The sequence below is a fragment of the Melospiza georgiana genome, chromosome 2 (genome assembly GCF_028018845.1).
Source record: "Melospiza georgiana isolate bMelGeo1 chromosome 2, bMelGeo1.pri, whole genome shotgun sequence".
Lineage (NCBI taxonomy): Eukaryota > Metazoa > Chordata > Aves > Passeriformes > Passerellidae > Melospiza > Melospiza georgiana.
Genome location: NC_080431.1, coordinates 18,171,382 through 18,199,380, shown reverse-complemented (window position 1 = coordinate 18,199,380; position 27,999 = coordinate 18,171,382). Strand labels below are relative to the sequence as shown.

Below are 27,999 nucleotides of genomic sequence, written 5' to 3'. Positions count from 1 at the left end.
AGAACAGTGTGCTAATTTTAGAGGTGGATTCTGGAAACAGGGAAGCCAATTTTTTTTTAAAATAGAATTTTCTGTATTATTACACGACATGTTTAACAATCTGCCATTTATTATTTAAATAATATCTAAATGAATGTTAGTTTACGGTGGAAACTAATCAGCAGAAGCTGAAGTTGGGAATATTTCAGTGTATTAGAAAAAGGTTCTTCACCCAGAGGATGGCTGGACACTGGAATAGGCTGCCTAGGGAAGTGATCTCAGCACCAAGCCTGACAGAGCTCCAGATGCATTTGGACAATGCTCTCAGGCTCATGGTGTGGCTCTTGGGGTGTCCTCTGCAGGGCCAGGACTTGGGTTTGATGATCCTTGTGGGTCCATTTCACCTCAGAATATTCTGTGATTATGACTGTAATGAATAATTTGGGAATATTAAAAAGAAGATTGTGGTGATTTGGGGAAAAACATTCCCAAACCAACCAAGTGAATTTAAATAATAACACAACAACCTTTTCTTCCTGGTTATGGGGAAATTCCTTGGGTTTGAAGAGCTGTACCTGAAACCACTCTCCCCTCGTACTAGTGAGATATTTCCCTCGTGCTGAAACATTTGAATTTATTTTTTTTTCCCCAAGATATGAGCAAACTGTGAAGTGCACAAATATAAGCCGGGATCACCCTCAGACCCACGTCTCCCAGTCGAGCTGGCCGGGCAAGGAAGGCGGCTCGGCCCCGAGGGCGCGGAGCTGCCCTGCCCTGCCCTGCCCTCCTCTGCCTTCCCCTCCCCTGCCCGGCTTTCCCTGCCCGCTGCCGGCCCGGGCACGGGCACGGGGCGGGCCCGGCGGCCGCCCCCGCCCCTCGCAGGGCGGCAGGGAGTTGAACTGAGGAGCCGGAGCTCGGCGCGGGGCCGCGGCCGCGGCGCTGCTCGGCCTGGGAAGCGCCCGCCCGGCCGGGCGCTAGCGGGGCGGCCGATGGCGAGGCGAGAGGACGGGCGGGACTGGGCGTACAGGTAGGGCTGCCGGCAGGCTGAGCTCGGACCGCGCCGGCCGCGCACGGAGGGCGAGCTGCGCCTCCCCGGGCGCTCGGAGCCGGCCCTGCCGGGGGCTGCGGCCGCGGGAAGCCCCCACGGAGCGGCCCGGGCGCGGCTGGTGGCTGAGGGCACCGAGCGGCCGCCGCAACCTTCCCTGCCCGAGGGCAGCCGGGGAAGGCGGCTTCCCTAAAACCCTGCGTCCTCCCTCTTTGTTTTCCCCTTCTACCTTCGGAATGGAGTGGAGCATGAAATTAATCTGTACTTGCTGCCTGGGCAGTCGCAGTCGTACATAAGAGATGTGCGTTGATGGACGTGTGAGGGGGTTTTGTGTGTGTGTGTGTGTGGTTTCATGTTCCGTGTCTTCAGAGAAACCTGTGTCGGGGGTCTCGGTGCTTTTTACACCTGTGGGCTTCGTGTCAGATTTGAGGAGTACACGAATACTAAGGTGCTCTTCTAAACAGCGAACAATGTAATAACGATTTGTGGTTCTGAATATTTAATTGTTCCTCATCTGATTCATGCTTTACTACCTGTGACGCTCCCGTGGGCCAGTTTTCCCAAGGCTGTGCCAGTGCTGCTCCATGGCCAGATTCCTTCGCCATGAATGAAACAGGCAGTGTTTCGGGAAGTTAAATCCTGACGTCTGTCCTGAAACCTTGTCTGACTGGACAGATCCCTCTGCCTGTTTAACTTCTGTAAAGCCCATTAATGTCCTGTACTCAGGTGATAATTTGCAGGTATGAAGCACCCTGGGAAGTTGCCATAAATATAATTTAGCCAGGTGAGTTGATATATTAGAACAGAATCACCTGTGCAGTTCTGATACTGTGTCATTATTGAGCTGCCTGAGATAATGTGCTGTAACTTTGAACAATTGTAAAAGATAAAAGAATAAGCATTTTGGTACTCATATGAAGAAGACAGCTCGACACAAGGATTTGTCTTTTTCCATGTTGTATATTTTCATGAAGACAATTTCAGAAGTTACCTTTTTAAAAATAACCTTTGTAACTTGTTACATGTGTACTTTCTGTTGTCATTTTTCTGCACAGAGCTGTCTGGAAAGGGAATTCAGGCCATATTGGAGCTGTTGTGCTATACTTCATACTTTTCAACTGTTTGCCTGTGTTGTGGAGAAAAATACCTCCCAGACTTCTACGTGGCCATAATTTTGTGTCAGTTTCACACATAATGGGTCCTTTGCTCCAAAAACTCCTTACTTAAAAATACAGTGAATCTGTGAAACTGACTGAACGGTGCATGTTTAAGTTAATTTATTTAAACAGCTTTGATATGCTAAATGGAGTGTAACAGTTTGTGTTAAGTAGGCTTTTGCTGGGAGGAGGGAGACTTGAGCTGCTTTTAGAAATAGCAGCTGGAAGTTATTTAAAGCATACTTGCTTTTTTTTTTTTCTTCAGCTGTAGGTATGTAGAAACATTTTTATAGGAATTCTTTTTATTTTGTAGGGTTGATCCATATGGGTTTGAGAGGCCAGAAGACTTTGATTATGCATCCTATGAAGCATTCTTTTCCAGATATCTAGTGGTACTCACTAGAAGAGCAATAAAATGGTCCAAGCTCCTAAAAGGGAATAACAGTATACAGAAGAGTTTAAAAGGTGAGCTTCATGTCTCTATAAATAAAAGTGCATTATGTTAGGATTCAACAGGTTTGTATTTTTAAGTGTTGAATACTATTTCTGTCTTCAAATTAAAACCAGTAGTATAAACAGTTATAATTCATAAGCAAGTTAGAGGGATTACATTTAAACCTTCCAAAAGAGTAATCCCTCTTCAGCACAGGAATATCTTGTTACATCTGTAACTCAGCTATTGTGGCCACTGGCACTCCAAGATGCCATTTTGCAGCTGTTGGCTGTATTGTACTCTGTGCTCTCTTTAAAAAGACATGGGATTATGAAGATCCTGTAGAAGATGCTGTCTTGAACCCCAGGGATCAGGATGTTGGGGCTCTCAGTTGCTGCCTCTTTAACAGTTCTTTAGGCTGCTGAGATTTTCTAGATCTCCTTATCCTCCTTTTGTAAAATGACATGTACCATGCTGCTGAAAAGCTGTGTACTAAGAACTGATGATAGATGCCTTTAGAAGTGAAGACAGCAAGCTTAATGCAGGGGCTAATGCAGCACTGGATGAAATGCTGATGGAAATGTTAATGTCTGCCTCAAAGAGCATGAAAACCTCTACTAATGTTTTGTCTTGCAAGAGATACAGGTAGAAATAAATGCAGAGAGTCAGAAGGTGTTAGGGAATCCTGTGAAACTAAAGGATGGAGTTTCCTCCCACTCTCTTTCTGGGTTATGTTTTCATAGGAGCATCTAAATTTTCCTTTTGCTGTAAATGGTGCTTATCAGGTTGCTTTCTCTTTGGGTGTCTTTTGGAGTTGGGCAGAGTTCTCTGAAGATTGTTAAGGAAAAATTGAGTAAAATTTAGAGCTGTGCTGCAGGTGCAACCTTTGGCTGGTGATTCTGATGGTTTGGGTTTGGTTTTTTTTTTCCTTGGCACCAGAAATGGGATGATAACTAGTGAGACATTTTAAGTCTAACAGTGTATTTTGTGTACAGATGTCTGTTTTACGGGTGAGAAATTCCAGAAAATGTAGGTTTGAGCTATAACTGCTAGATCATATGCTGCTAACCAGAAAGTATCTACTTCTACTATATTATTTTTTTCTTAGAAATGTAAAGATGTTTTTGTTTGGGGTGTCAAGTTTGAATGTAGAGAGAACATAATGCCATTTTAAATTAATGAGGATTTTGAACTTTTGCAGAATTTTGTTTTCTAGTTGGGGAAGAATACTGTCAGTTTTGATTCATACCCTTCTCTTAATGTGTGAGTGGTAACAGTGGCAGCTTTTAGCAATTTCTGTGAGTTCATTTAGTTTCTCATAGTGTTCCCAGTTCTAGCATTTTAGAACCAGTATGTTACGGTGATCCTAACAGTGGGAATGCCAAAACTTGGACCAAATCTCTCAACTTGTCCACCAGGCTTCAGAACCAATGGTCATGTTGCCCCACTGGGCACATAATGGCAGCAGCCTTTAATGTGGCTTTGATTGTCTCCAATAGGTTGCTCATTGTGGAAACTGGGATTCTGTAAATGCACTGAGGGGACACAGGTAGTGGCTCTGGACTGTCACCAGTCCTGTGGGCTGGTACATCACCTTTGATGCTGCTGACTTGTGCTAAAGATACCTGGATTTCTAGGCTATGGATTCTCTCATACACATGTAATTCCAGGGAGAGTGGCAGGAAAAAGTAATACTGAGAAAATGTCTGAGTGTAGATTCAGAGTTGTTACAAAAAGCTGCCTGCATTAGCCTCATCGGGTACCTCAGAGGAGGAGAGGGAAAGCTTAACCTGTGCAATGACTGATTTTTAAATACTGTCCTTCTCATTTCAGTACTAAGATTGAATTCTGTGACACGCACATGGAATTGTGTAAGCAGGTGTGTGCTTTATCCTGCAAGATGATTATGCAGTGATTTCCTTGCAGGCAAAGAGCAGATGCTCTGCTGGTTAATTCACTGAATTTCCCTCCTCCAGGACCTGACTTCATTGCTATGAAGCTTTGCTCAGAACTGCTGGCTCTACCATAAGCTAGAACTGAGAAGAATATTTGATTTGCCACTTCCCTCCCCAAACACAGTAGCTGTGAACCAAACCAGTGTTGTGTGTCCTGCTGTGGGTAGGTGTGAGAGAGGCAGTGTATGTGTGGTATCTCAGTAGCTCCACACCCATTTGTCTGCACACAGAGAAGCTCATAATTTCTGCCCAGGCCAACAGGAAGAAGTGATGATTTGTGTTAATTTTCCAGTTTGGAAATGTGGCCTGTTCACATGCTGCTGGGTTTGCCTCATATCCAGAGTGGTTTGTATGTGTATAATTCTGTTCCACTATAAAGAAAAAGAATTAGACTACATTTTAACAATGGTAATTAAGCAATGCATTCTGTTGTTCTGTGTTGCAGCCTGCTGATCATGGGAATTTGGGTGGCAGTTCTTTTCACTCATTCTCCAGTCTCTTCCTTTTTATTATTTTTCTGGTATTTTGTTGTGGCCATCCCCCTCCATCTTCACCTTGTTTCCACTGCACATGAGAGTTTATATTCATTGTTTGTCAGTTCCCTTCTTTCTGTCTCTCTCCCTCTGCCACTACTGAGATCCTCCAAATTTTTTCCTTGTTTCATTCAACTCTATCTCTATGGGACCAAAATACAGTTTTCTGCTCTGTTTACAGGTGGGAAACAACTTGTGTCACATAATTGCTCAAACTATCCTAATTCTGACCAAAATCATGCTACACAAAGGAATTTGGCTGTTGGGTGTACTAGGCAAAAGTGACCAGTAGCAGAAGATATTTTCTGATCTTTGATAAAATATAGTGAAAGGGAAAAATAAATATATTAAACAGTGGTTATAACATGAGCATTTCTGTTCCAGGGTTTGGTGGAAGGAAAGTCAGTTTGACTGGAACTTTATTACAGCACTTATGTGCTTTGGTTTTTTTTTGTTACGTATTCATGAAATAAAGCTTTCAGTCCCTTGTATGCTGTTTCCAGTTTTTCCACAGAATTCTTCTTCTAAGCACAAGTTCCTCAACATTCAACTATAATTGTTAGTACCTGAAAAAGTAGATGTGCAGATGCTTCTCAAAAATATTTTTAAGATGAGATAATTTTTGGTTTTAAATATTTAGGGTTTTTTCTACATAAATTTGGGTCTATGCTGTAGAGTGAAACAATGTTAGTAGGGAAAAAAGGCAATGCAACATTTGCCTTGAAGCAGAAGTCTCCAAAATTCTCATATTCTACCATCAAACAAGGACAGACAGGTTGAAATTACTTATTTTTACATCTTGTTACTGTAAGTAGTGTATAGTATTAGAGAAATGTTATTTTCTGCATATTTTTCTCTTGAAAGTTACTTTAGGTACTTAGCAGTTTTAGACTGCTGCCCTATCAGGTAGCTGTTTTTTTCTTGTAAAAAGGAAACCACATTCATAAAGTGTGACTCTAAACTTGTGAAACTGGCAGTAAGTGTCAGAGGCAATTGAATTATGAAGAGGGGGGAGAGTTTCCCCCCACTAAAAATTGGTGTTTCATATTCTGTTAATGAACAGAGGCCAAAATTTTGCCTAAAGATATTTCTTACCTGTGTATGGTCTAGAATTTAGACCACCTACTGTGCTTGTCCTGGGAGTGATTCTGTGTGCAGGGCTTGGGGGTTTTCAACAGTGCTGCTTCTGAGATCAAGCCCTTGGTTTATAACTGGTATTGCATGTATGGGTGGAGATCCATGTACAGTCTGGCTTCATCTGGGAAAGGGCTTCTTAGTTCCCTAGGATAATGTGGAAGAGAGCTTATATATGTTTGTATAAACACAACTCTATTTATAGAATATGATATATCTATGTCTATCTACACATATAAATGATATCTATTAAACTGCAGCTGTCCTCCTTTTCAGAACTCTTCTGCTGCTTCTGAATGCCACTTTGCAGATCCTAGCAAGTATCATAATGGTGTAAGGGAAAAAAAGCCCACTGTAAAGGGCTCTGCACTCCTCAGGGAGTGAGGGAGCTGGGTCAGTAGTCACTTGGGGTGGTACAAGCCCCTGGCTGTCTACTGCCACGAGAATGATGACACTGAGGAATAATGAGTGCGTGCTCTGCTGCAGGCTGCTTTCCCCTTGTGCCACTGTCAAGGGCTTGTCCATGTGTATTGTTGGATATCAATGTTGGCTGTGCTTCCAGAATTTACAGTTTTTCCCCCAAAAAATGCCACTGGGATTATGTGCTAAAATGCTATAGCCCAGTATTTAAGGCAGTAAGTTTGCTTCTAGGCTCATCTGAATGTCTCTTGTTAACCTAAATGGAACTAGGTCTTTATAGTCATTCCTGTATTTGCTATGTTGATTTTTAGGATTCCTTGAGCATTACAGTTCAAAATCTTGTAAAAGAGATGAAGTGGGGATTATTAAACCACCATGGAAACAAGTGAATTATTTCCAGTCTAAAAGAAGGTTGTAGTTAAGGTAACTTTACAGCTAGAACTGTAGAGTGTGTAACACGTAATATAAATCCTCATTGAAAAGCTAAACAAAAACTGTACCCTTGCAGACAAGGCATTTATTACCAATATGTTTCTTTGAGAGAAAACACCAGATTTTAGGTGGGTGAAATGCTCATTATATGTGCATCTTTATGTTGGTGACACGGGGGAAGCAGCTTTGGGTCCTAAAGGAGAGGCAGCTGTAATTAGCTGGAATGTATTTGGAAGGTGTCTGGCTGAGTTGTACAACCTTGCTTCACTCTGCTGTTTTTAAGGCCTTTAATTTAGGCAGCATTTATTACAGAACTGTGTGATTCAATAAAACCTGGCTAGGTAGCGATATTGTGTGTGGTAATGTGTGGGTGGAATAAAAATCCCCACTTGGATTTGAGTCCCATAAAATTTAGAGAGGAGAAGTTGATGCTTTTATTGATACAACATGATTCATTTAGCACAAAATGTCTGTTTCATTTGTTATTTTCTTCTCTGCGAAAAAAGGAGAAGAATCTCAAACATTCAGCTGTCATTTTGGGTCAGAAAAGGTAAAGCTGATTTAGAATTATGTACCCATAAGCAGCATTGACTCCTTATTAATATTTTTCATACCATTCCCAGGAGGAGGCTGTTTTCGTTGCCATTAGCCTGATGCTTCTTCCTGTAATTTTGCATCATAGTTATTTACACTGAATCATCTGCTTTAAAAAAAACCCTGAAGCACACCCTTATGATGAAAATGATGCAGGAGATAAGAGCTACTTTAGATTTGAAAAGACTTCCACAGTTATTCTAGGAAAAAGTCAGCTGCTGCTCACTCACATCACTCCAGTTTTTCCAGGGCTCATTTAGACCAGAGGCACATATTTCATAATCCTCAGTTTCTGCAGTACTTCAGTGGTCAAGTGCTGAGCTGAAGCCATAGGGTTATGGTAACATGGCCATTGATGCTGGAACTAAATGGGCAGAGCCATGGTTTCAGAGGCCACTGGTGATGTAGGAAAAGTCAAGTCAGTGCTTGTCTGAATGAAAAAGGACAAAGATCAAGGGGGAGGCTTTGCTGTTTGTATCTCCATCCAGAAAAGCAGAAGAAGAGGAAAAGATTCAGAATTCACGCAAGGGAAGAGAGGAGGGAGGAAAACCTGAGCCTGAAGATCTGAGGGGGGAGTCTGAGTGACAAGAACTTAGGACTGAATCTAAAATATACTATGCAGCTGAGAAGTAAATGCTTATCCTAAAATGGTAGCATAGGAGGGAAAATATAATAATATCCAGTCATAGTTTTCCTCTGACTTCTTAAATTCAGGCTGTTCATTTAAAAAACAGTTATACAGTTGGATTTTTTTTTATTTCTTTAAACATGAACAAACAAAACCAAACTTCTTGTCTTGCAGTGAAGAGATATATCAGGAAAGGCATCCCCAATGAACACCGTGCATTGGTCTGGATGATTGTGAGTGGAGCCCAAACCAACATGGAACAAAACCCTGGGTATTACCACAGACTACTTGAAGGAGAGAAGAATGCCAAGCTGCTTGAAGCAATCAAAACAGGTTATTCTCTTGATAATGCTGTTTGTCTGTATTTATCCATCCTGTGGCTTTAAGTGTTGGAGATCAAGTTATGTCATGGAAAACTTAATGTTTCTGTAGTAGTGGTTTAAGTGCTGAATTAACACTTAAATTAGATTAGCCATAAGCTCTTTAACAGAACAGATCTTTCCAGGTTCACCATGTGGTTAAAAGCATTAAGGAATGTTTTTAAGAAAGATTAGAAATTATTTGAGAAGAAATAAACTAGAAAACATTGCAGTGTCATCTAAGTGATTGAAGAGTTGTAACTTTGAGCCATGACATCTGCCTTTGAGTCTGTTTCTCCTTAATTCTGTCCCATAGGACACTGGAGCAGGGATGGTTGAAGATGTGGCACAGAGGCCCATATGAGGCAGGTGAAGTATGCTAGGATTTCAGGTTGAGTAAGAAGACAGCTAAGACAAAGCTGCTGATAGATTTATATGAATTATAAATGGTGCAAAGAGCGTGAATAAGGAGCAGTTGTTATTTGGTTTTTGTAAAATAAGAACCAAGGACACTGAATGAAATTTGTTGTGCTGCAGGTTTAGAAGAGTCGTGGCGCTTGTTACTGTGCTGTGGAGGTTAGAAGTATGAACTGGTTTGAAAAGGAATTTGATAAACTGAGAGGTGGGGGAATCCACTTGATGCATGAAATATTAAACACTAAATGTAAATCCCTGGGAGAAATGTAGAAGGTGAAACACCCCTCCTCTACTAATCTGTTTTCATGTATGCTTTCTGTGAACATTGATCATTGGCCAGTACTGATGGCAGGGTATAAGGGCACCCAGACCTTAGGCTGGCCCACTGGGAGGAAAAAGGCAGTAGGTGAGGACAAACAAGTAGGAGTTTGATGTAAGTGATACTTGTCCTGAAACCTGCTACAGCAGAGCCTTTGTGGCCAAGCTGATATTGGCTGAATGGTCCAATTAAAAAGTCAAGAGGTTGGGCTCTGCTCCAGAACAATGCTGAGGTTGTTTGGTTTGGTTAGAAAGGCAGGTTGTCTTCTTCCTGTTGTAAAAAGCCAGGTACTTCAAGTTTGGGTCTTGTGGATTTTTTTTTCAAGTTGGATAAGCATCCAAAATCTTCTGGTTTATGCAGAGTTTCTTCTCTGCCTTTCCCCGCAACAGCAGTACTTTGGGCTTTTGGGACTACACGCCTTAGTAAGGTATTTTGGAGCATGAAATTTCATGTTCCTATGAATATGGAGACTAGCCAGAAATCTGCAGGCTTATATCCTGCTCAGAACTAGAAACAGTAGAGCTCTTACTGTGAATAAAGAGGGAGCTAGTAAGATGACTTTCTAAAGCCCACTTTGGTAAGGGTCTGGAGAAGCATCAAACTATTCAATTGGGGTAAAAGTGCTGCAAGAGAGAGTTGAAAACAACTTTTTTCCAGTACTAGACAAAGACAGGAAGGGTCTGTAGGTGGCTTTCCCCACAGGTTAAAATGAAATAAAAATATTATTGTGGGGGAGAAAAAATACTGGGAGAGGATAAAGATCTGTTTGTGAACTGTAGAGGAAATAAAGTTTCGGAAGAGCTACTGCATTGATTGGAAAACTGCAGAAGAGAAAATTAATGTGGAGCAAGTGAAGGAAAAGATAAAGAAAATGGCCTGGAAGATTTTATTGGAGGGGAACAAATATAATAAAGACCTCAGACACTTCTCCTTCAGAAAGGAAGAACCAATGTGGACATAGGAGGGATGAAAGGAACAAAGTACTTAAGGTGAATGTAAACTTTGTGGTTAATGTGTTTAATGAACTCCTGTTGACTGTGCACATTTTATAGTGGGCTTTGGCTGAGGACTCTTTCAGTGTGAATTGTTGCCTGACTTTGATTTTGTTTCTTCAAGTGTTGTTCTCCCATTACTGTAGTTGCTTTTAATAATAAAGCAAGGTAAGATGTGGAATTGTACTGCTGCTTGCTTTTATATTTGCAGTTTCCAGAATTTTCAGGCAACAGTGTGGTATTTATTCCCATAGCTGTGAGATTACAGCCCAGCACAGTGCTGGGGTTTATAAACAAGAGAACAGCAATCACACTTTTTCTTTTTTCCTGGGGGAGGGGCAGGAGGACAAAGCCAACCAAAGACTTTATTTCAAATTCAATTTAAAATGTATAAGAGCCAATGTGTCCTCTTTCTTTCACATACCCAGAAGCTGCAAACAATTTTCATGTATGTTTGAAACTAGTTTTCATATGGGAAAGTCTTTGATATGGTATAATCAAGTTAAAAAGGGCAGGTAGACTGTGTGAAGAAATGGTCTAATCTTTTACTAAGCAGATTTTTATTTATAGCAACGGAAGTCTTTCAGCTAATTAAATCTGTAATCTGTTCTTTCACCATTTTTGCCCTTTAACTTCCTGATTCTGATCTGATGAGCTTTGTTGCTACTTTGTTTTATATGGTAATTGCTCTGTGAACATTTTTGTTTATTAAGAAAAATGTAGGAGGGAACAAGCTTCTTACTCTATTAAGAAAGAGCTAAAAGAATGCAGGTGTCTAAATTTTAATATCTTAGTTTATGTACACATTTAGAAGGGCATGCATTCCAGCAACACTTTGTTTTACATGCCCTATTTTATAAAAACTTAGTAGGACAAATGATGTTGTAAGATAGAAGTGGCTGTCCTTCTAATGGAGAGGTGACATGCTGGGTGCAGAAAGACTGGATTGTAAATTGTAGCTTCCTTGGGGGAAGCTTCCTTAGGCTGGGCTGTTCTGAATTTTAGCTCTTGTATCTCATCCTTTCTCTCCACTGAAAAACAGAAGTGTGTCTGTGTCTGCAAGTGCTCAGGCATGTACATGCAGCTAATCTGTTTTTCCACTCTTACATTTAATGAGGAGGAATTGTAGTTGCTGTGAAGCCTACAGTGTTATACTTAACAGTCAGTCCCAGAGCTTGAGCTGTGCTGACAGTAATTCAAACAATGGTCATTGCCATTTCACTGGAGACAGGGGATATTTTACTATCAAAGCACTAAGAAGCTTTTTCTGAAGCATCTCTGAAATTGTGAGTGGAAGTTGGGAATTTTCAGGTGAGTTTAAAGCATTTAGTCATGCAAGAGGAAGGGGAAGGGCACTGTCAGCTCTTGTGGCTCTCTGTTAGAGGAGCCCTGACAGGTCGTATCCAAACAGCTGTCTTGTGGTCTTTGGTCTACTAGAACAGCTGAAGGAAGGACTGGAGGAGTAAAGTGTGTAGTGACACTTCCTCAGAATGTTTTTCGTAGTCCCCAGTTATCTGCTGTTTTCAGAGTTGCCAAGACATGCTGCATGTTTGTACCTAATAATGCTGGATGGGAAAACATTTCAAATAATTGCACATAATTTTGCAGATTTGTGCAGTCTCAATGCTGTTAAGCATCTCCCTTTAAACTAAGTAGCTTTTATCCACCTGGGTTTATGCTATATAAGGTAGCCATTTTATATCTAAGGTCTTCCTTGTTGCCATTCTTTCTGTAATTTCTCTAATTCTGGTATCACCTCTTGGAGATGAAGGGGACTGGAATTTATGCATGTGCTTCTCAGATTTATACAGTGGCAATATTCTTCTTTTGTAGGAAATCCTAACCCCGTTGGCTTTCTTGATTGCTAAAAGCTCTTGAACTGTTACTTGGTAGTGGGGGTTGTGAGGGTCAGCTTTTCTGACTTTAGTTAATGAAAAACTTGGCCTTAACTTAAAACAAACAAACCCCCCAAGCCTCCAAAACAATTTATAATTCCAGGTATGGCAGGAAAAAGCTTGAGGATGACTGCTAAACACCCAGTTATGACAAATATAAAACACCCTTTAAGTATACTTAAGTTTTTACAAGTTGCAGTTTATGGCCTAACCTCATTATTTGCAATGGAGTTTTTGAGTGCTTGTAGGTGACAATTGAATTTTTGCTCTGCTCTCTACTATGTAAAAAAAAGAAAAGATCCCCTGCCTGGAAGCTCTTCAGAGAAGATGTGCATCACAGATGTAGCAGTGGCAAAAATGAACTTAAGTGGAGTAGAATATGTTAGTTATAAAAATACTTGTGTAATTTACTGACCACCTGTGTCTTGGAGTGGGAAGTACCCAGGATATGAAAGTTAAGGTGCCATGGTTAAGGAAATGAATTCTTCAGTTTAGCACTCCCACTAAAAGCATGTGCCTGTTCCTCTCCCCACCTCCAGTTGGAGGGACAGAAGGCAAAGATCATGGGTTGGAATAAGAACAATTTACTGGAAACAGCAATGAGATAAGAAATTGAACAGTAACAGCAACACTGTTAATAACAAAAGGTATATAAAACAATTCACACAGAAAGAAAACAAAGGATAATAGACAATACCAGGTGGCTCCCTCTGCAACTTTCTCAACTGGATGGAATCCCTTCTCCCTGGAAGACAGTCCCTTTGCCAGGCCCCTGGCATTGGTCAGGTGGCACAGAACAACCTCCAGGCCCTATGGCCACACCTCCTCCCAGCTACTGCAGAAATTAACTCTGTCCTGGCTGGGATCAGGGCAAAAAGGAAGGATGAGGTAGCTGTGTGAAGGTTGTCTTGTAGATGCATGACTTCTGAAGTACCCTAAGTAGGAAAAGCACGAGACTGTATCTAAAAGCATTGTTTTTCTGGACTGTGCTTTCAAATCTCTCTGCTCCAGAAATAGCATCAATGACTGTGGTTCTTGGTACCAAAATAGACATCTGTTTTATAAACTGAGGCTAATCTATTCTGCCTGTTTGTGTTACTGAATGAGGTTGAAATACTGCAGACTCATGAGAGGGGAGAAAGAATTCAGTGGTCTTCTCATGGTTGCTGCACAGAGATAAATCAGCAGGAAAGCTGGTGATTGTTTTTGTTTTATAGCAGCATAAAACAGCCCACTCAGAGCCTGGAAGGATTGTAAAAAATTGCTATTGGGATTTAATCTGAATTTACAACAAAAGAGTAGCTAATCTTTTCATTGTTACCTCCTTCCTGGTTCTGTGCTCCCATACCTAATTTACTTACAAGCAGCAGATCTGTACATGAAAAGATGGTCATAATTTTGGGATTTATGTAGCAGTGTAAGATTCTAATGTTCATTTTGCTGGTTGAAAAGAACCCAGATTTTTTTTCCCCAAAACAGTACTAGTTTGAGGCTGTGTTCCTTTGGACAGTAATGTCTATTAAGAGCAAAGTAAATTAATGGACAGTAGGTCAGAGGGTAAGCTGTGCAGAGCATGAGAAGGAGGTGTTTGTATGTCTCCCCTGGAACAGATGGATTAAAGTGGATGTAAGTGGTGAAGCCAAAAGAACAGTCCTTGCCTGCTCTTCCATTTGCCTCAAGTCATCTCTGACCCTCATCTTGTGCCATGGTAAAACATTGGCCTGTGTGTGCCTGTGGAGGGTTGAGTTCCTCATCTTGAGTCAGAGGAGCCTCAGAACTGGAGGAGGAGGAGGGAGATCATGCAAATGGAGCAGAAAGGGCAGGATGGAGAGGGAATGGGATCCTCTGCTCTTGTGCTCAAAGGAATAATCTGGCACAAGTAGTCCTGTAAGACCATGCTCCATATCTTCTATTAAGGGTAAAGCTTTTTAGCTCTTGTGTCTTGTTTTTTCTCTCCATCCCCTTACCCTAAACTAAAATATTTTTACTAAATATAGTTTTAAATCCTTCATAAAACTAGGGAAGGCTTCCCCCAGTCCTTGTGGGGAAAAAACATGCTCTGCAATCAGAAAACAAGTTGCAGCTGATTCTCTCAATTGCAGGCTGTGAAATTACAGATGAGTTCAGTTTGAGTAGTCCCTGCTTTGTATATGATGCACTTTTCTTACTCTCCCCTCACCCTTTCTCTGCATACCTGGGGAGAAGAGCCATGGCTAAAATTCAGCATTAATCTTTTCTGTAACATTCCACATCTGCTTTAATAAAGAATAAATTCTGATTATATAAATACTATGCCACATAATCTTCCTACCTAGAAGAAACAAAAGAAATTTATTTATCCTGCAACAATCTCTTGTTCGGGTCCTCTCAAAAATTGTCTTTTTCTTCGTGTTTTTCTTTTCATACACATGAAAGGTGAAGTGAAATATTTTCCTGCAAATGATTTGTTCCCTTTAAAAGGAAGAGATAGCAATTAGTGTGATAACTTTGTCATGCATGTGACTTCCACTACACTAATCATGATTTTGGGGAGCTTTCTTCCTTTCCTTTGGTTGCTTATAGCTGAACTTTGTGTCAAAGCTGTAACAGACTTCTTCCTTTATGCCGGAAAAGGCTGATAAAAAGTGATAATTCTTAGGACATGAAGATCTGTACAGAAGTGCTGTTACTGAAGTTTGTTTTTAACTTTAACCCAATTTGTTGTTGTTAAATACAACCCAAACAACTACTCATATTTTATTAATAACTCTTGGGTTTTGAAAATCTGCGAAGTTACTTTTAGATGGTTAAGTTGGAGAGAAAAATTCTATTTAAAGATCAAATGCACAGCTCTGTGCCAGTGACCTTGGGTTTTCTCTTTATGGAGTGAAGCAGGCCAAAAATTACCTCTCTCTGTTTTTTTCCAACAATCAGGGGCTGTTTTGGGGTGACTAGCTCAAATTTGTGTGTCTAATTTTTAGACCTTTGTAAGGAGAGATGAATCCTACTGTTAATGTTTGGTCTGAAAGAAATGGTTGGAAATGTCAGTAATAATTGCATACTCCTTACTTGGTTAAGCATTGAGCTTGAAGCATGTGGGAATATTGTCTGCTGCTTGGTTATCAGAAACCACTCCCATTCCTGATGATCTTGTACCTGTGAAGATGCAACTCTTCTCATGATCACATCATGGAGAAAGTTAAATTTTAAAAAGGGATTTTTAAGTGGAAGTTGGCAGTTGTGGGAACAGGTCTGGGGTTTTTTGGCTGCTGCTGTTTAGTAGAAGTTCACTGAGTAAGTCAATTGAAAGTTCATCTGATTTGTTAGGAGTATGTGCTTTCCTAGAGGCAAACTCATGTCATGCCACTTGACTTGAAGTTTGGCATGTCTTGTATCTGTCAGTCTAAATACCTGATTTCCTTTCATTTAAGCCTTTGCAGACATAGAGGGAGTTCAGTCTGCAGGAGAATTTCTTTAGGTCTGCTTGAAATTGGTTTCTGTACACTAATAGGATTATTCTTTCTAGGAATAGATAATCCTTGAATGCAAGTGCCCTTTTAGCCAAAATGGAGGTAAAGCTGTTTCTTAACATTAATCCACCAAAACAACAGTTCAATGAACTGTAGTGAAGCTTCAGTTGTACTTCAGAAGACCTATAAAAGTTTTTTTTGGAAACTGACAAGGAACAGCTCTTAATTTTGGTCTTTTTCCCTTTTGTTTAGACATGAACAGAACATTTCCAGATAATGTAAAATTCCGCAAAACTGCTGATCCGTGTTTGCAACACGCACTCTACAACGTGTTGGTAGCATATGGGCATCACAATAAAGCAGTAGGATATTGTCAGGTGGGTAATCACTGTTCTGAAAACACTGCTGCATTTCACCAGTGCTGACTGCTCTTGTCCATTTGAATGTGTGTTTTTAGAAGCATACCCACAAACTATTTCTGTTAATAAACTGGCCCTGAGAGGTTTTTGAGGGGGGCAGGGTATGAATAGCTTCAGGCAAATTCAGATATCCTTCTGAATTTCTTGTAGCCAGCTTGATAATTTGGTTCCATTTGTTAGCTGCAACATAAGTAGTTGCTTTGGAGAGCAAGAGGGAGCGAGCTTGCCTTTCCCTCGCCCTGCCAGCTTTCCCCACACAGTCCTTGGGATCTACAAGGCATCATGAGATCTCAGTTTCCTGTGTTTTCACTGTCACGTTTTTCAAAGTACAGAAAGACCAACATGAATGTGGTATCGTGTGCTTGGGGGCTGATAGCATTATTTAGTGCCATCTCCCAATATAGATAACACAAGTAGGAAGAAAGTTTCTTTGAAATTCAACCTGATATTGCTTTGATGGCAGCTCAAGAAAGCTTCTGTTGTCACTGTCAAGTACTGTAAAGTTTCCTGTGGGACACAAAGAACATAAGTTGATTCATGATAGTCTGACAGTCAAGAAAAAAGTGTCTGTCTTTAAGGATCTTACAGAAGCAGGCGCTGTTATCAGCAACATGTGCTTTCAGTTCACTTATTAAGTTCTCTCCTGTCTCCACCGGTTCCTGAGCAGGAATGTGTGTGCTAACACATAGCTCATTTAGCTGAGAAAGTTATGTAGTAAATACAGTTACTCCAAAGTTGAAAGAATATGAACGGTATTTTTTTAAATCTTGAGAGGAGAAGACTTAGCGGGACTTAAATGTGCACTGAAGTCTCTGAACAAAATTTTCTTTTCTTGTGTACCCCAACTAGTTTTAGTACAGAAATTTACTTCCATTCTTAAAAAGAGAAATTATTTATATTATTTTCAGTAATACCTATTATAAAATATAACTTTAATATGTTGATAATAACAGAAGGGGTAGAATTATGAATACTCCATTTTGCAAGTGTCAGGTTTCTATATAGAGGTGGCTAAACACAACACACAACTTCTAAACCATAGTCGCTTCTACATGTCCAATTGTTAATAAAATATTTTGGTACCTGTACTGTTTAATGGGCTAATGAAAGAAGAACACATAAAAGACCCTTGTGTGGATTCTTAAACCATAGTAGCTTCTACATGTCCAATTGTTAATAAAATATTTTGGTACCTGTACTGTTTAATGGGCTAATGAAAGAAGAACACTTAAAAGACCCTTGTGTGGATTCTTTGCACATTTGGTCTCCTTGCAGGATCAGTGCTATTATATGTATCTGTGGAGGACTGGAGGTATTATGGAAGAAAATGGTTTGTACACAGCCTTTGTGTGAGTTAAGCAGCAAAAGCTTCTAAAAGCTGCTGGAACTGCAACATTTTACTTTGTGTTTGGGTCAGACATTCTCCTCCTGCAGCCTCACTATCTACCTGCAGGTTTGTTGTGTTTGTAGCACTCATCTAATACAGCTGTGTTTGGGTTCTGATCAAAGCCACAGCCACTTTAAGTTGCATTGGGCTTTGGAATAAAAAAAAAAAAAAAAAAGGGCAAAATTCAAAGTATAGACTGCTAAACCTTTCCTTTTAATTTTCCTCTCCTTGATCTTTGTTAATAATTCTTGTGTGCAGGTTCAGCAGGTTACTCAACCAGTGGCCTTCATTACTAGAATTGATTGAATATGCAGACTTTGTAGAACTGTAGCAATTTAGCCCTTAATCAAAAGAAGTAAGCTAGAAACTATTAAGATAAGTGTATGCATCTCAAAATCTTTCTATTTCAGGGCATGAACTTCATTGCTGGATACCTGATTCTTATTACAAAGAATGAAGAGGAGTCTTTTTGGTTACTAGATGCTCTTATTGGAAGAATATTGCCTGGTATGTTAAAAGTATAGTTTTATTCATGTATTGGAGCTTGGCTTTTATCTTTGCATTCTTCTGTAGACAGTAACTGGATCTGGTCTGTTCAGTAGCTGTGAGTTCCCTTGCCTGGTCTCTGGGTTTGCAGGAGGTGTTTACACAATCAGTTTTGCCCCATGTATAAGCTGAACCTCACTGCACATGTGAGGTAGTTTAAAACCAGAAACAGATCAGGTTTTACAGCTATATTTTTACTCCAAAAACATTTGGGAATGTTTTTTCTTGGGATTTAATTAAAGAGGGAGAATGGTTTTATCGTGAATTCCTATGATCATTGCACAGTCTGACTACAGATACACCTTTAAGGTAGGTGGAAGGTCTCATTGGAAGACCAGTAGAAAATGGAGGACTGATTCCTTATTGGCCTGGTTTTGCTTTTGCACAGATTTTTATCTCAATTAAAAGGTGGAGGTGGAATTCAGTATGACACTGTCTACTAGGTACTGGTCAAGGTTGATTGAAACTTTCACTTTTTCTTCTGTCTGCTCATGTTTAAGATTAAACAACAAAAAAAAATTTAGTTCCCTATTAAATAGAAAGTAAAGACCTTGAGAAATAAAGAAGAACAGCTGAAAGATTCTCTTCATGCTTTTGAATGACTGTAAGAAATTATTTTACATTGAATACACCCTGTAGGAACTTGGATTTTCCTTGTGTGGAACCAGTGGTTGGATTTTGTTTCCAGACTGAAAGAGTAGAGACAGGCAGGGAATGCTATGAATTGTTCAGTCAGTCTGCAAATATTTAACATTATGCAGCCTTGAAGTTTACTTTCAAGCTGTAAAAATAGGCTAAAGAAATCAACTGCCTGTTGCTTTTGTTCAGCCTTGAGAGCTCTAAGCTGTGCAAACAGGTAGGAGACAGGGCTGCTGTCTGCCCTGGGACCTGCCCCTGCCCTGCATGGGTATTTGCTTTGACATCCCTGTGTCAGGGACAAGGCACTCGGTAAAAGGCAGGTTTATTGTGAAGTGATGTGTGGAAACTCTTGCTGTTAATCCTTTCAATAGTCTTAAACACTTTTTTTGAGGCAAAGGAGGTGGAGTCAGAACTTTGTTTGTTGTTTCTGGCAGGGAACCTAATTCACTTTATCAGAAAGCCTTCATTTTTATATATCCTTTACACTTTACTGATACTTGTGGCAAAAGTTGTTCTTATTTTTCCTTCCTAGCTGTTGACTTTATCTTAGGCAGGTAGCATTGGTGATGAGAAGAAACTCATAACATGAAATGCAATTACTGTGTGTAAAGTAGGTGTATATTTACTCAAGTTATAGGTGTATTTTTACTTTTCTGTAACACGATTGTTGTTACTGACTTTAGCCTGTGTCCAACTAGGCAATATGAATCTTCTGTATAGTATGAACATTTGTATTGAATAATACAAGGCTTTATTGACAGAAAACTTGTTGCTGATGCTCTTTTTCCCTGCCCCAGAATTTAAAAGATATTTTTATCCCTTCTATTCCTACCACTCTCCAATATAGCTTGATTTGTTTATTTATAAAAGTCAAAGCATGACAGATAAAATAATTGGCATAATTTCAGTGAAATACTGTGTGTGCACATGTGAGAGAAAGATTCAGACAGACCATATTCATAAAGCAACTCACTCAGGTAAGTGATTACTGCCTGTTAACAGTGCAAGGTATTGCACATTTCAGTTTTAAGCCCTATAATTAGTTGTTAGGGAAGCAGAGAAGCATCTCTCAAGATCTTGTAGATCTTGAATGTTTTCCAGGTTTTCAGAGGGAAGACAAGGAATCAGTTTTGTTGGATCCTGTCAGTTGGATTAGCCAACATTTCCCCGTTAGTTTGGTTGCTGATTTGATTTTCCTGATTTGTTTGGACTATAATATACATGTTTTCCCCCTATCATTGCACCAAATATGCCTCCAGGTCATGTCCTCATTTTTGAGTGTGTCCTGTCAGTTCCAGTTAAATCAGTGGTGCTTTAGGACAGTTTGGAAATCCATTCTGTGCCCTCTGCCGTGTCCCTGTGGGTGCTTCCTCCCCTGCCCACACACATTTAATTACAATAAACAGCCACTCCAGAACCGTGGTGCTGACAGTGGTTTTCTTGGTCAGCAGATGAACTAAGCCAGCCACAGATCAATGGCATTGATTGGTAAATGTACAGTGTGACAGATGGGAACATTCTGGGCAAGTGACAGAAAATGGGACTCCATCAGTAAAGGTTTTCTGGCTGAATTGTTCTGTCACATCCAAATGAAAATAACACAGCTGGGAGAGAGAGCCAGTAAATTAGGCTTTGGTTGATTGGTAAGAGGAGTTGTGTGCATGCCTTTCATTTGGCTGAACTTTCATTTATCCAGCACTGCTGGATACAGCTGGGCGAGGCTGCTTCTGCTGAGGGCAAGCCCATGCATTTCTGCCTGTTGTCTGTCAGCAGCTCAGCCAGGGATTTGGAGGGATTATCATTTAAACACTGCAAGGGGGAAGAGAATTATTTGTTTAACTGAAGTTTTGGTGCTACCAAGTTGTTTTTATTCCCAGGTTCATTCAGACAGATGGCTGGAGCAGACAGCATTGCCCACAAGAAGCAGTATAGATTCAATTCCAGCTCAGAGTGGATATGCCTGCAGTTTGTACACAGCATAGCTCTGATGTTTCTGTTCTGTTCATCACTCTGATCCTCGTTGAGAAGTTCTGGGGATTTTTTTTGTGCTGTTAAGGAAAGAGTGGGGAGATTGATTTAGAAAGCATTGGGTAGGTAGGACCTTTTAACTGTGGTACCTCGGTATGCAAGTAAAGGAGTATACTTGTCATATTTTACATATTTGTGGTTAAATGGTGAGCTTATGAGAAGAAAAACTCAACAACTTGGTCTCATTTTAGCATGACAGTTGTGCTTGCATATACAAGAATAATCCTCCCTTCCACCTTCAGTGGTTTTCTGGAAGCAATTGTGTATATCAGTGTATACTCTACTGGACAAAACAAATCTACTGGACTATTATACTGGAGTTACTCTTACTGAAAAGTAGCTGTAGAGTATTTCTCCTGTGGTTAACAGAGGTCTCATGAGTTCTGCACTACCCCATTCATGGCCAACTTGATATCCGTTTATTTTAGTGTCAATGTCAACTTTTGGGGGTGAGAAAAGTCCCCCTCTCTTTTGTGCTTACTTTTTATGTATTTGTAGGATGCAGTCAATTAATATTGGAGGTTTTTTGTATGGCTATGACCCTTCAGTCAAACTCTTCTCATGTGTGAAACTTTTCTTTGTTCCTGTTTTAGCCTAATAATTATTCTGTGTGCTTGTTCCAGTTTGATTTTTTTCAGTTTTTATTTTTGCAAACCTGATCACAATGGCACACTTTTATTTTCTGGTGGAAAATCAGCTAGTGCCATGTGCAGTGGCTCTTTTCACAGTGGAAAGTGTTTTCCTTAAGAGAGAAAAGCTGTAGGATTTCCCTTGCCTTTTCTCCCTAGTGGCACTCTGCTTTTGATTTGTGATCTCCATCATAATGCATGTGCTGTTCCTTCTCTCTTATTGTCAACAGAAGTTTTTCCCACAGCATTTAGGAATTCATAACACCTTTTTGCTGAAGTTTATTTGCACATTCTTGTTGTTTTCAATGTCATTATGTCTCTTACTCCAGTCTTTCCACCGTTACTTTGTTGTGCTTTGTGTATTGACATGGGTCAATACACAATGGGTCAGTATCTCTTGGTTTAGTGTTGTCAATAAATACCGGCTTTTTCTTTTTCTCTAACGTTCTTAATAAAAATCTTAAATGAGGTGTAGCATTCTTCAAGAATCAGTCTCATTACTTTTTAGCAGCCATAACAATCTTCCTTCAGTCTACCCATGTGTACTGCCTGGTTGTTTACAAAACATAAAAAGAGCAGAGTTTTGAATGATGAAATGGTCACTAAAGCAGTAGACTGCACTGAAGTAGCTGGCATTAGCTGCAAGTGCACAAGGTGCAAAGCAAGGTGCCACTGGTGTGCAGTGTAGTGCCTGCTGGCTAAGGCAGGTGGCTGCATGCTGAGAGAGCAGATATCTCCCATCTTTGTTCAGCTCTCTGGCTCACAGTTGTATCAGCCAGAGACTCCCAGGTTGCACAAGAGATTAGGCAGGGTAAGAGACGAGAATATTTGAACTGAATGGCATCATAGCTATGTATCAAACTCTTGAATATCCTTCTGAGTGATTCATGTTATAACAATCTTTTGAGTCCCATCATACAGACTTCCAGGTTTGAAGGGAAGGAGCACTTGGGAAATGCAGAAGGCTGTACTAAGCTGTAAAGTATTTCTGTTTAGACTGTTTGCTCTTAATTGCAGTTGAGCCTGTATTTATGTTGTTCTTGTGGCTGAATTTATTTAAATACCCTGCTTGGGTATTGCCAGGGAACCTCTGAATGCAGAACTGGCTTGGCAGCTGCATCTTTTCAGATCTGCATCTCCAAAGGGAGTGGACCTCTTCACAGGAAGTGTTTTTTATTTAGCTGTGCAGGTAGAAAACACTTCTAAACTGAGCTGAATTTGCAGCCTAAGATGGGGACTGTTGTGATGAAAAGCATTTCCTTTCAGAGAGAAGATTTGAACACCTCAAGCATGTGCTTTTGGTGTGGAAAGCTCCTTTCAAGGCTATGTGTGACATGCATGACACCATGTTTGCAAAGTTGTTGTTGAGAACTGAGCTTTTTTTTATAGTACCATCAACCCAAAAAAATTCAGCTCATTGATCAGTTCTGGGCTGCTTCTTTATCTTCCTCTGGCAGCTCTCAGCTACAGGTGTGTGAGTTGGCAGGATTCTCACTCGTCCGTGGAGTTCCTCTGTGATTGCATTTGAAGCATAGTGGGGTGCCCCTCTGGCCTCCAACATCACATCTAGCACTCAGAGACAGGAGCATTCTGCTGGTCAGCTGAACAGTTAAGAGCTTTGAAATGTGGGACTCCATCATGTTCTACTGTTAACCCCCAGCCACAATGAAAGCATTAATGCTTGAGCATTAGAGGTCAGTTTAATATACCTAGGAATTAAGCATGCACTGTCCTGTTAAGCTGAAGGTGGAATAAAGGAGTCATGTGCCTGTATTTAGAAACCATGATAAGCCTGAAATCCTCATTACTTATAAATCTGAACTGCTAGGGGATTGTGAGACTTGAGCAAGCAGGAAATAAGCAACTGATGAGGTTTTTTTCTTTAAAATTACTCAGGTAATTTGAAACATTTGAAATAATTTCTTTACTTTCTGTATCATATCTCCCTCCCACCAATTCTCAAACCTCATCAATAAAAGAACAATCTCATTATTTAGGTGTGTTTTAGGTGGCAGGGTAGAACTCTTACACTTTTGTGTGAAACAGAAATTTGCTGTATGTGACAAGAATATCCATGTTGTCAGCCTTACTTTTGTGAGGAAGCATGCAGCAAAAGCACCCTAGTGTTTAAAAACACTGAAGAATATTGTGTTCCTTGACGTGTGTCTTTACACTACTGTATTTACACTGGAAGCAGGACCTGTTCCACCAAGGAAAAGTCAAGAATGCCTCCTTCATTCTGACAAGCAAGCCTTCATTGATATAATTTGATTATGTTAAAGTATCTTCAGTAGGCCATCCATGCACTACTCTATGTGGGACTGCAGCCTTTGGCTGTCTGTGCAGATGTGCTATTTGCTTGCTTATCTACCTAGTAAATCAAAGTTTCATCCCTTTCAAAAGCCATCAGCAGAATAACTTGTCAGATGAAATCTTAGTTCAGCTAGGATTGATCAAAGGTAGAATTCCCTGGCTGCATACAAAGGAGGAAGTTAGGTAGAGTAGCATAAACACAGAAGGGTGGGTTTGGGAGAAGAGGTCCTGGGTTTTTTGTGATGTGGAAGAACCTATTAGTGGCCAAGCCTTAGTATGCAGCACAAGGCTTACTTATTTTGTGCTAGATTATATTTGATTAGAGTAGCCATGTTGGAGGGCTGTTGCATTTTTTTAAATTTTGTTTTTATCTAATGGCTTGAGTTGTGAAAGCACTCCTGTGCATGTGGTATTGAAATGATGCTTTTGACAGAGCCATCTCCATGCTGAAGGGACTGTGCTGTTCCACCTGCAGAGTTAACGCAGCACAGCCACAGCAGCTTTTTTGGGTTTTGTTTTTTTGGATTTTGTTACTTTCTGATGGTCAGCCAGGGCTCTGTATGTTCAGTTAGAATTTTAATAAATGAACCTTCCTGAATATGTCACTTTGACAGTAAGAAGCGTAACATATCAGCTGACAAATGTGTGATGGGTTATACGTGCTCAAAGCAGAACCCAGTACACAGTTTTGTATTTTAACTTGTAAATCCCCATAAAATGTATTAATATGCTTGAAGTTATCTGTGTATTAAATACCAAAACTCATAAAACTGGAAATGTAACTGGAAATCTAACTTTCCACACAAAAAAAACAGGTGAGGAAATAGTAATTCTTCCCATTGTGGCCTTTCAGTACTTAGAGAGAGCTTCAAAAAAAGGTGGAGAACAACTTCTTACAGGAGCAGATCATGATAGGACAAGGGGGAATGGTTTTAAATTAAAATAGGGGATACTTAGATTAGATGTCAGGAGGAAATTTTTTACTCAGAGGATAGTAAGGCAGTGGAACAGGCTGCCCAGAGAAGTTGTGGTGCCCATCCTTGGAAGTGTTTAAGGCCAGGTCAGGATATCTGAGAGGTCCCAGACTTGGTTTGAAAGAGTGACCCTGCCACCACTGCTAGTAATGTGTTCAAACTGTAAATCAGTCTTATTAAAAACACTTGCTATATTTTTAAATTGGAATTTGAGTTGTCCGAATTTGCAGGTATTGCTTTTTTTGAAGTCTTTCTCCTATTATATTGAAAAGCCCACAATGCCTGGTGTGCTTTCTCTATGGATTTGTTTACTTTTCATTTTTCTTGCATAAATGCTACAAATAAAGAGGTTCCTTGCAGAACTCAGTTTTTCTAAATATGACCTTTTCTTTCATGTCTTTTCCAGTTCTTCAACTGCCTGAATTGTAAATATCAGAGCTGGGTGGAGTTTTCTAACCTCAGTTTTGCTAATGTCATAATCAGAGATGATATATTCTCTCTTCAGTAGTGAATGTATCCAATGATTGCTTTGGCTTTTTTGAGCTATTATGTGATTACTCTGGATTTTTATTGTATTTGCAACTTAAGATACTGCAAAATTGAGTTTTTCAAAAGTTCAACTCTATTAAGTGTTCGGTTTTTTAAAATATGTCATGGCAGAAAGAAGCACTGACAGCAGGCTTTGATACCGTTTCAAAATATTGTATAATGCACATGCAGCACAGGTAGCAACATAAAGAATGTGTTGGTGCAAGGAGATGTGCTTTGGGAGTTAAGAAAATTAAATGAAGAAAATCATGTACAGTAGTGACTTTTGTCTACCTCATTGTACAAGATGTGAGTGTTTAGTTTGAGAGAGATGCTTAGAAAATGCAACCTTGGTTGCACTAGAACTATATCTGCTGGTCCAGCTCTCAGTTTTAAGGTGCTTCTGTCCCAGTCTCACGTCGTGTGCTCAGCAGCCCCCATGGTGTGACTGTAGCATTCTTGTGAAGAGCTGATGAAAGTAAGAATGGGGTTCTTCTTAAACATGAGAGGATATCACTGCTGTGTTTTGTGCTGAGGTGTTAAGAATAACTTGTCAGTGTGGTCAACTGATAAAATACCTATTCTTCCTAATCCCATGGAGGAGTTATAGACAGAGATCCAGGAATCCTTATTCAGCTGAAGTCATCAGTCATTAAGACTCATTATGCAGTTGTAAGCTTTTTTTTTAAAGTTTGTTTCCTCAACAGGCATGATAAGCAGTTGTGGTTTTCAATGCTTGTTCTTGCATTTCCTCTCTGTTTGAGGACATTGGTGATAAAAGTCTGTCAAAGGGTTTTCAGAGTTAAGGCCTTGGCTCCTGGGTCAGCCCCATAAGCTGCAAGACTTCTCCAAAGCATGGAGCTCTTTAGGCAGGCACAATTCATGGGGTGCAATGACTGGAGTCAGGCCAGGCTATTTGGAAACAGCCAGTGGGGAATATTTTGTGTGTAGTGTGTCTGTGAGCTCAGTGATACTGTGAAAAACTGCTATCCACAAACGTAGCCATTCCAATGGTAGCAGATATGGAGAGGGGAGAGAGGGAGGAGAGGAGAGCTGGCCAACAGTATTTTGCTCAGTCGTATCTAAGCTATATGGGAGTGGTTTGGTATCTATAACTTTAAGCTGGACTAGTTTTAAATTATGCAAATGTCTCTACTGAGCAACACATAATAAAACTGGTGCATAAATAAATAATTAAAATAGCCAGTTTCATTCTCTGTAACTAGAATGTCTGAAAGTTGCATTTGTGTTTTCCAAACACATGCTGCTAACTTCAGTTTGTTTCTCTGAGGAGTTATACATTAAGTCTTTGTTTCTTTGTATTTGGTCTCTGTCTTCTGTAATGTCTGGAAGGATGACATCTTTGCCTGCCTTTCCATTGTGTTTCTAATCAACAAGCATCCTTGTTCAGTTTCCAAATGGCAGGTAGCTACTACATCTGCTCAGAATCCCACTGTGCTCTGTGAAATGCAGATGGGAAACCAAAGGCTCTTTCAGCTCCCTGGGATCAGTTTTCCAAGTTTGGGACTAGAAGCAAAAGATGAATGCAGGCAGATGGCATTATGTAGAAACAAACACTGCCTTTTTGTGCTGCTGGAAAGGTGTTAATAGTAAGTCATTTCTCAAGATATATTACTCTAAATTCTGTGTAATCTCAATATCAACCAATAAGGATCTATAAAATGCTTGCATTCCCATTTTTTTAAGATAGTTCAGCTATCCAAAATAAATTTGATTTCCTTATATTTTCTTAAAGCCAATGTTCAGTTGTGAATGATACAGCTAATGCTGGTTGTTGTGTGAGTTCAGTACCCCAGGACAGAAGTTCAGTCAGTTTAGTTTGAAGGAAGAGATAAAATATAACTTGAGTCTGTTGCTTGGTTTGTTAGAGGTCTTTTGTTTTTTCTGTTCCCTGGAAAATGAGGAACTTGTGCTTTAAAAATGGCATAGTTAAGAGGTTGTAGCTTGCCATTTAACCACATATCTGCAGGATATCACTCTGGCCAGGACACCTGCAGGGGTCACTCTGGCCTGATCCTGCAAAAAGAATTGGCAGTACTCTTGGGTTTCCTCCTTTTCCTGTTGTGGCTTGATTTCTTCCCAAATGTAGGTGGTTCAGCTTTTAATGTAAGGCTCCTGATGTAGATACTTAGAAGGCACAAAAGCTGATATGTTTTAAATGTTTATATTTTCCCCCTACAAATGCACATGATGGAATCTGTTTTGGGTTTGACTTGAAACATAGGAAATGTAGAATGGAGTGCTTTTAATGAAATTCTGTTCATGGAAACCTCTGAGATTTTGTGCCAGCCCTTAGGCGTGCTCTATTTCCCTCCTGGATTTCAGTGAGGTGTGGTACCAAATGGTATCTCCAGCAAGGAGACATTATTGAATGGTGCTTGGTGGTATAAAAATGAACCATTTCTGCTACTATGGGAGAAGAGAGAGCTTTACTATCATCTCTCACACACACCCCATCCCAGTTCTCATGGACATTTATAAACATATACTTTACATTGTGTGGACTGTGAGAAAAGTTAAATCAGCCAATTTTTAACTTTCCAGTTGGTTTGGATCTCCAAGACAAATCATTCTGTTCCAGGCTGGGCTCTGTAGGCTCTTGAAATAATAGAAATGCTGGAAGATAAGCAGCAGAGCTGAGGTCTTGTTTTGGGTATTTTTGTAGCACTTACAGATTTAGTTCCATAGGAATGTGTATATTTAACCTGACATATACACAACAGACCGGAAGGATTTTTTTTTAACTTGTGTAGCTCTTGACTCCTAGAGATAAT

The 27,999-nt window shown here is 40.1% G+C and overlaps 1 protein-coding gene across 1 annotated transcript in view; it reads left to right on the top strand.

Annotated features, from left to right (window-relative positions):
* Positions 1-930: 930 nt before the first annotated feature.
* GRTP1 (growth hormone regulated TBC protein 1) overlaps positions 931-27,999 on the top strand; it is a 34,470-nt gene continuing 7,401 nt past the window's right edge. The window contains exons 1-5 of the mRNA XM_058045684.1: positions 931-1,006; positions 2,495-2,646; positions 8,485-8,643; positions 15,994-16,118; positions 17,958-18,054. Of these exons, the coding sequence (XP_057901667.1) occupies positions 969-1,006; positions 2,495-2,646; positions 8,485-8,643; positions 15,994-16,118; positions 17,958-18,054 (571 nt within the window). The 5' untranslated portion in view covers positions 931-968. The remainder of the gene's footprint in view (positions 1,007-2,494; positions 2,647-8,484; positions 8,644-15,993; positions 16,119-17,957; positions 18,055-27,999) is intronic.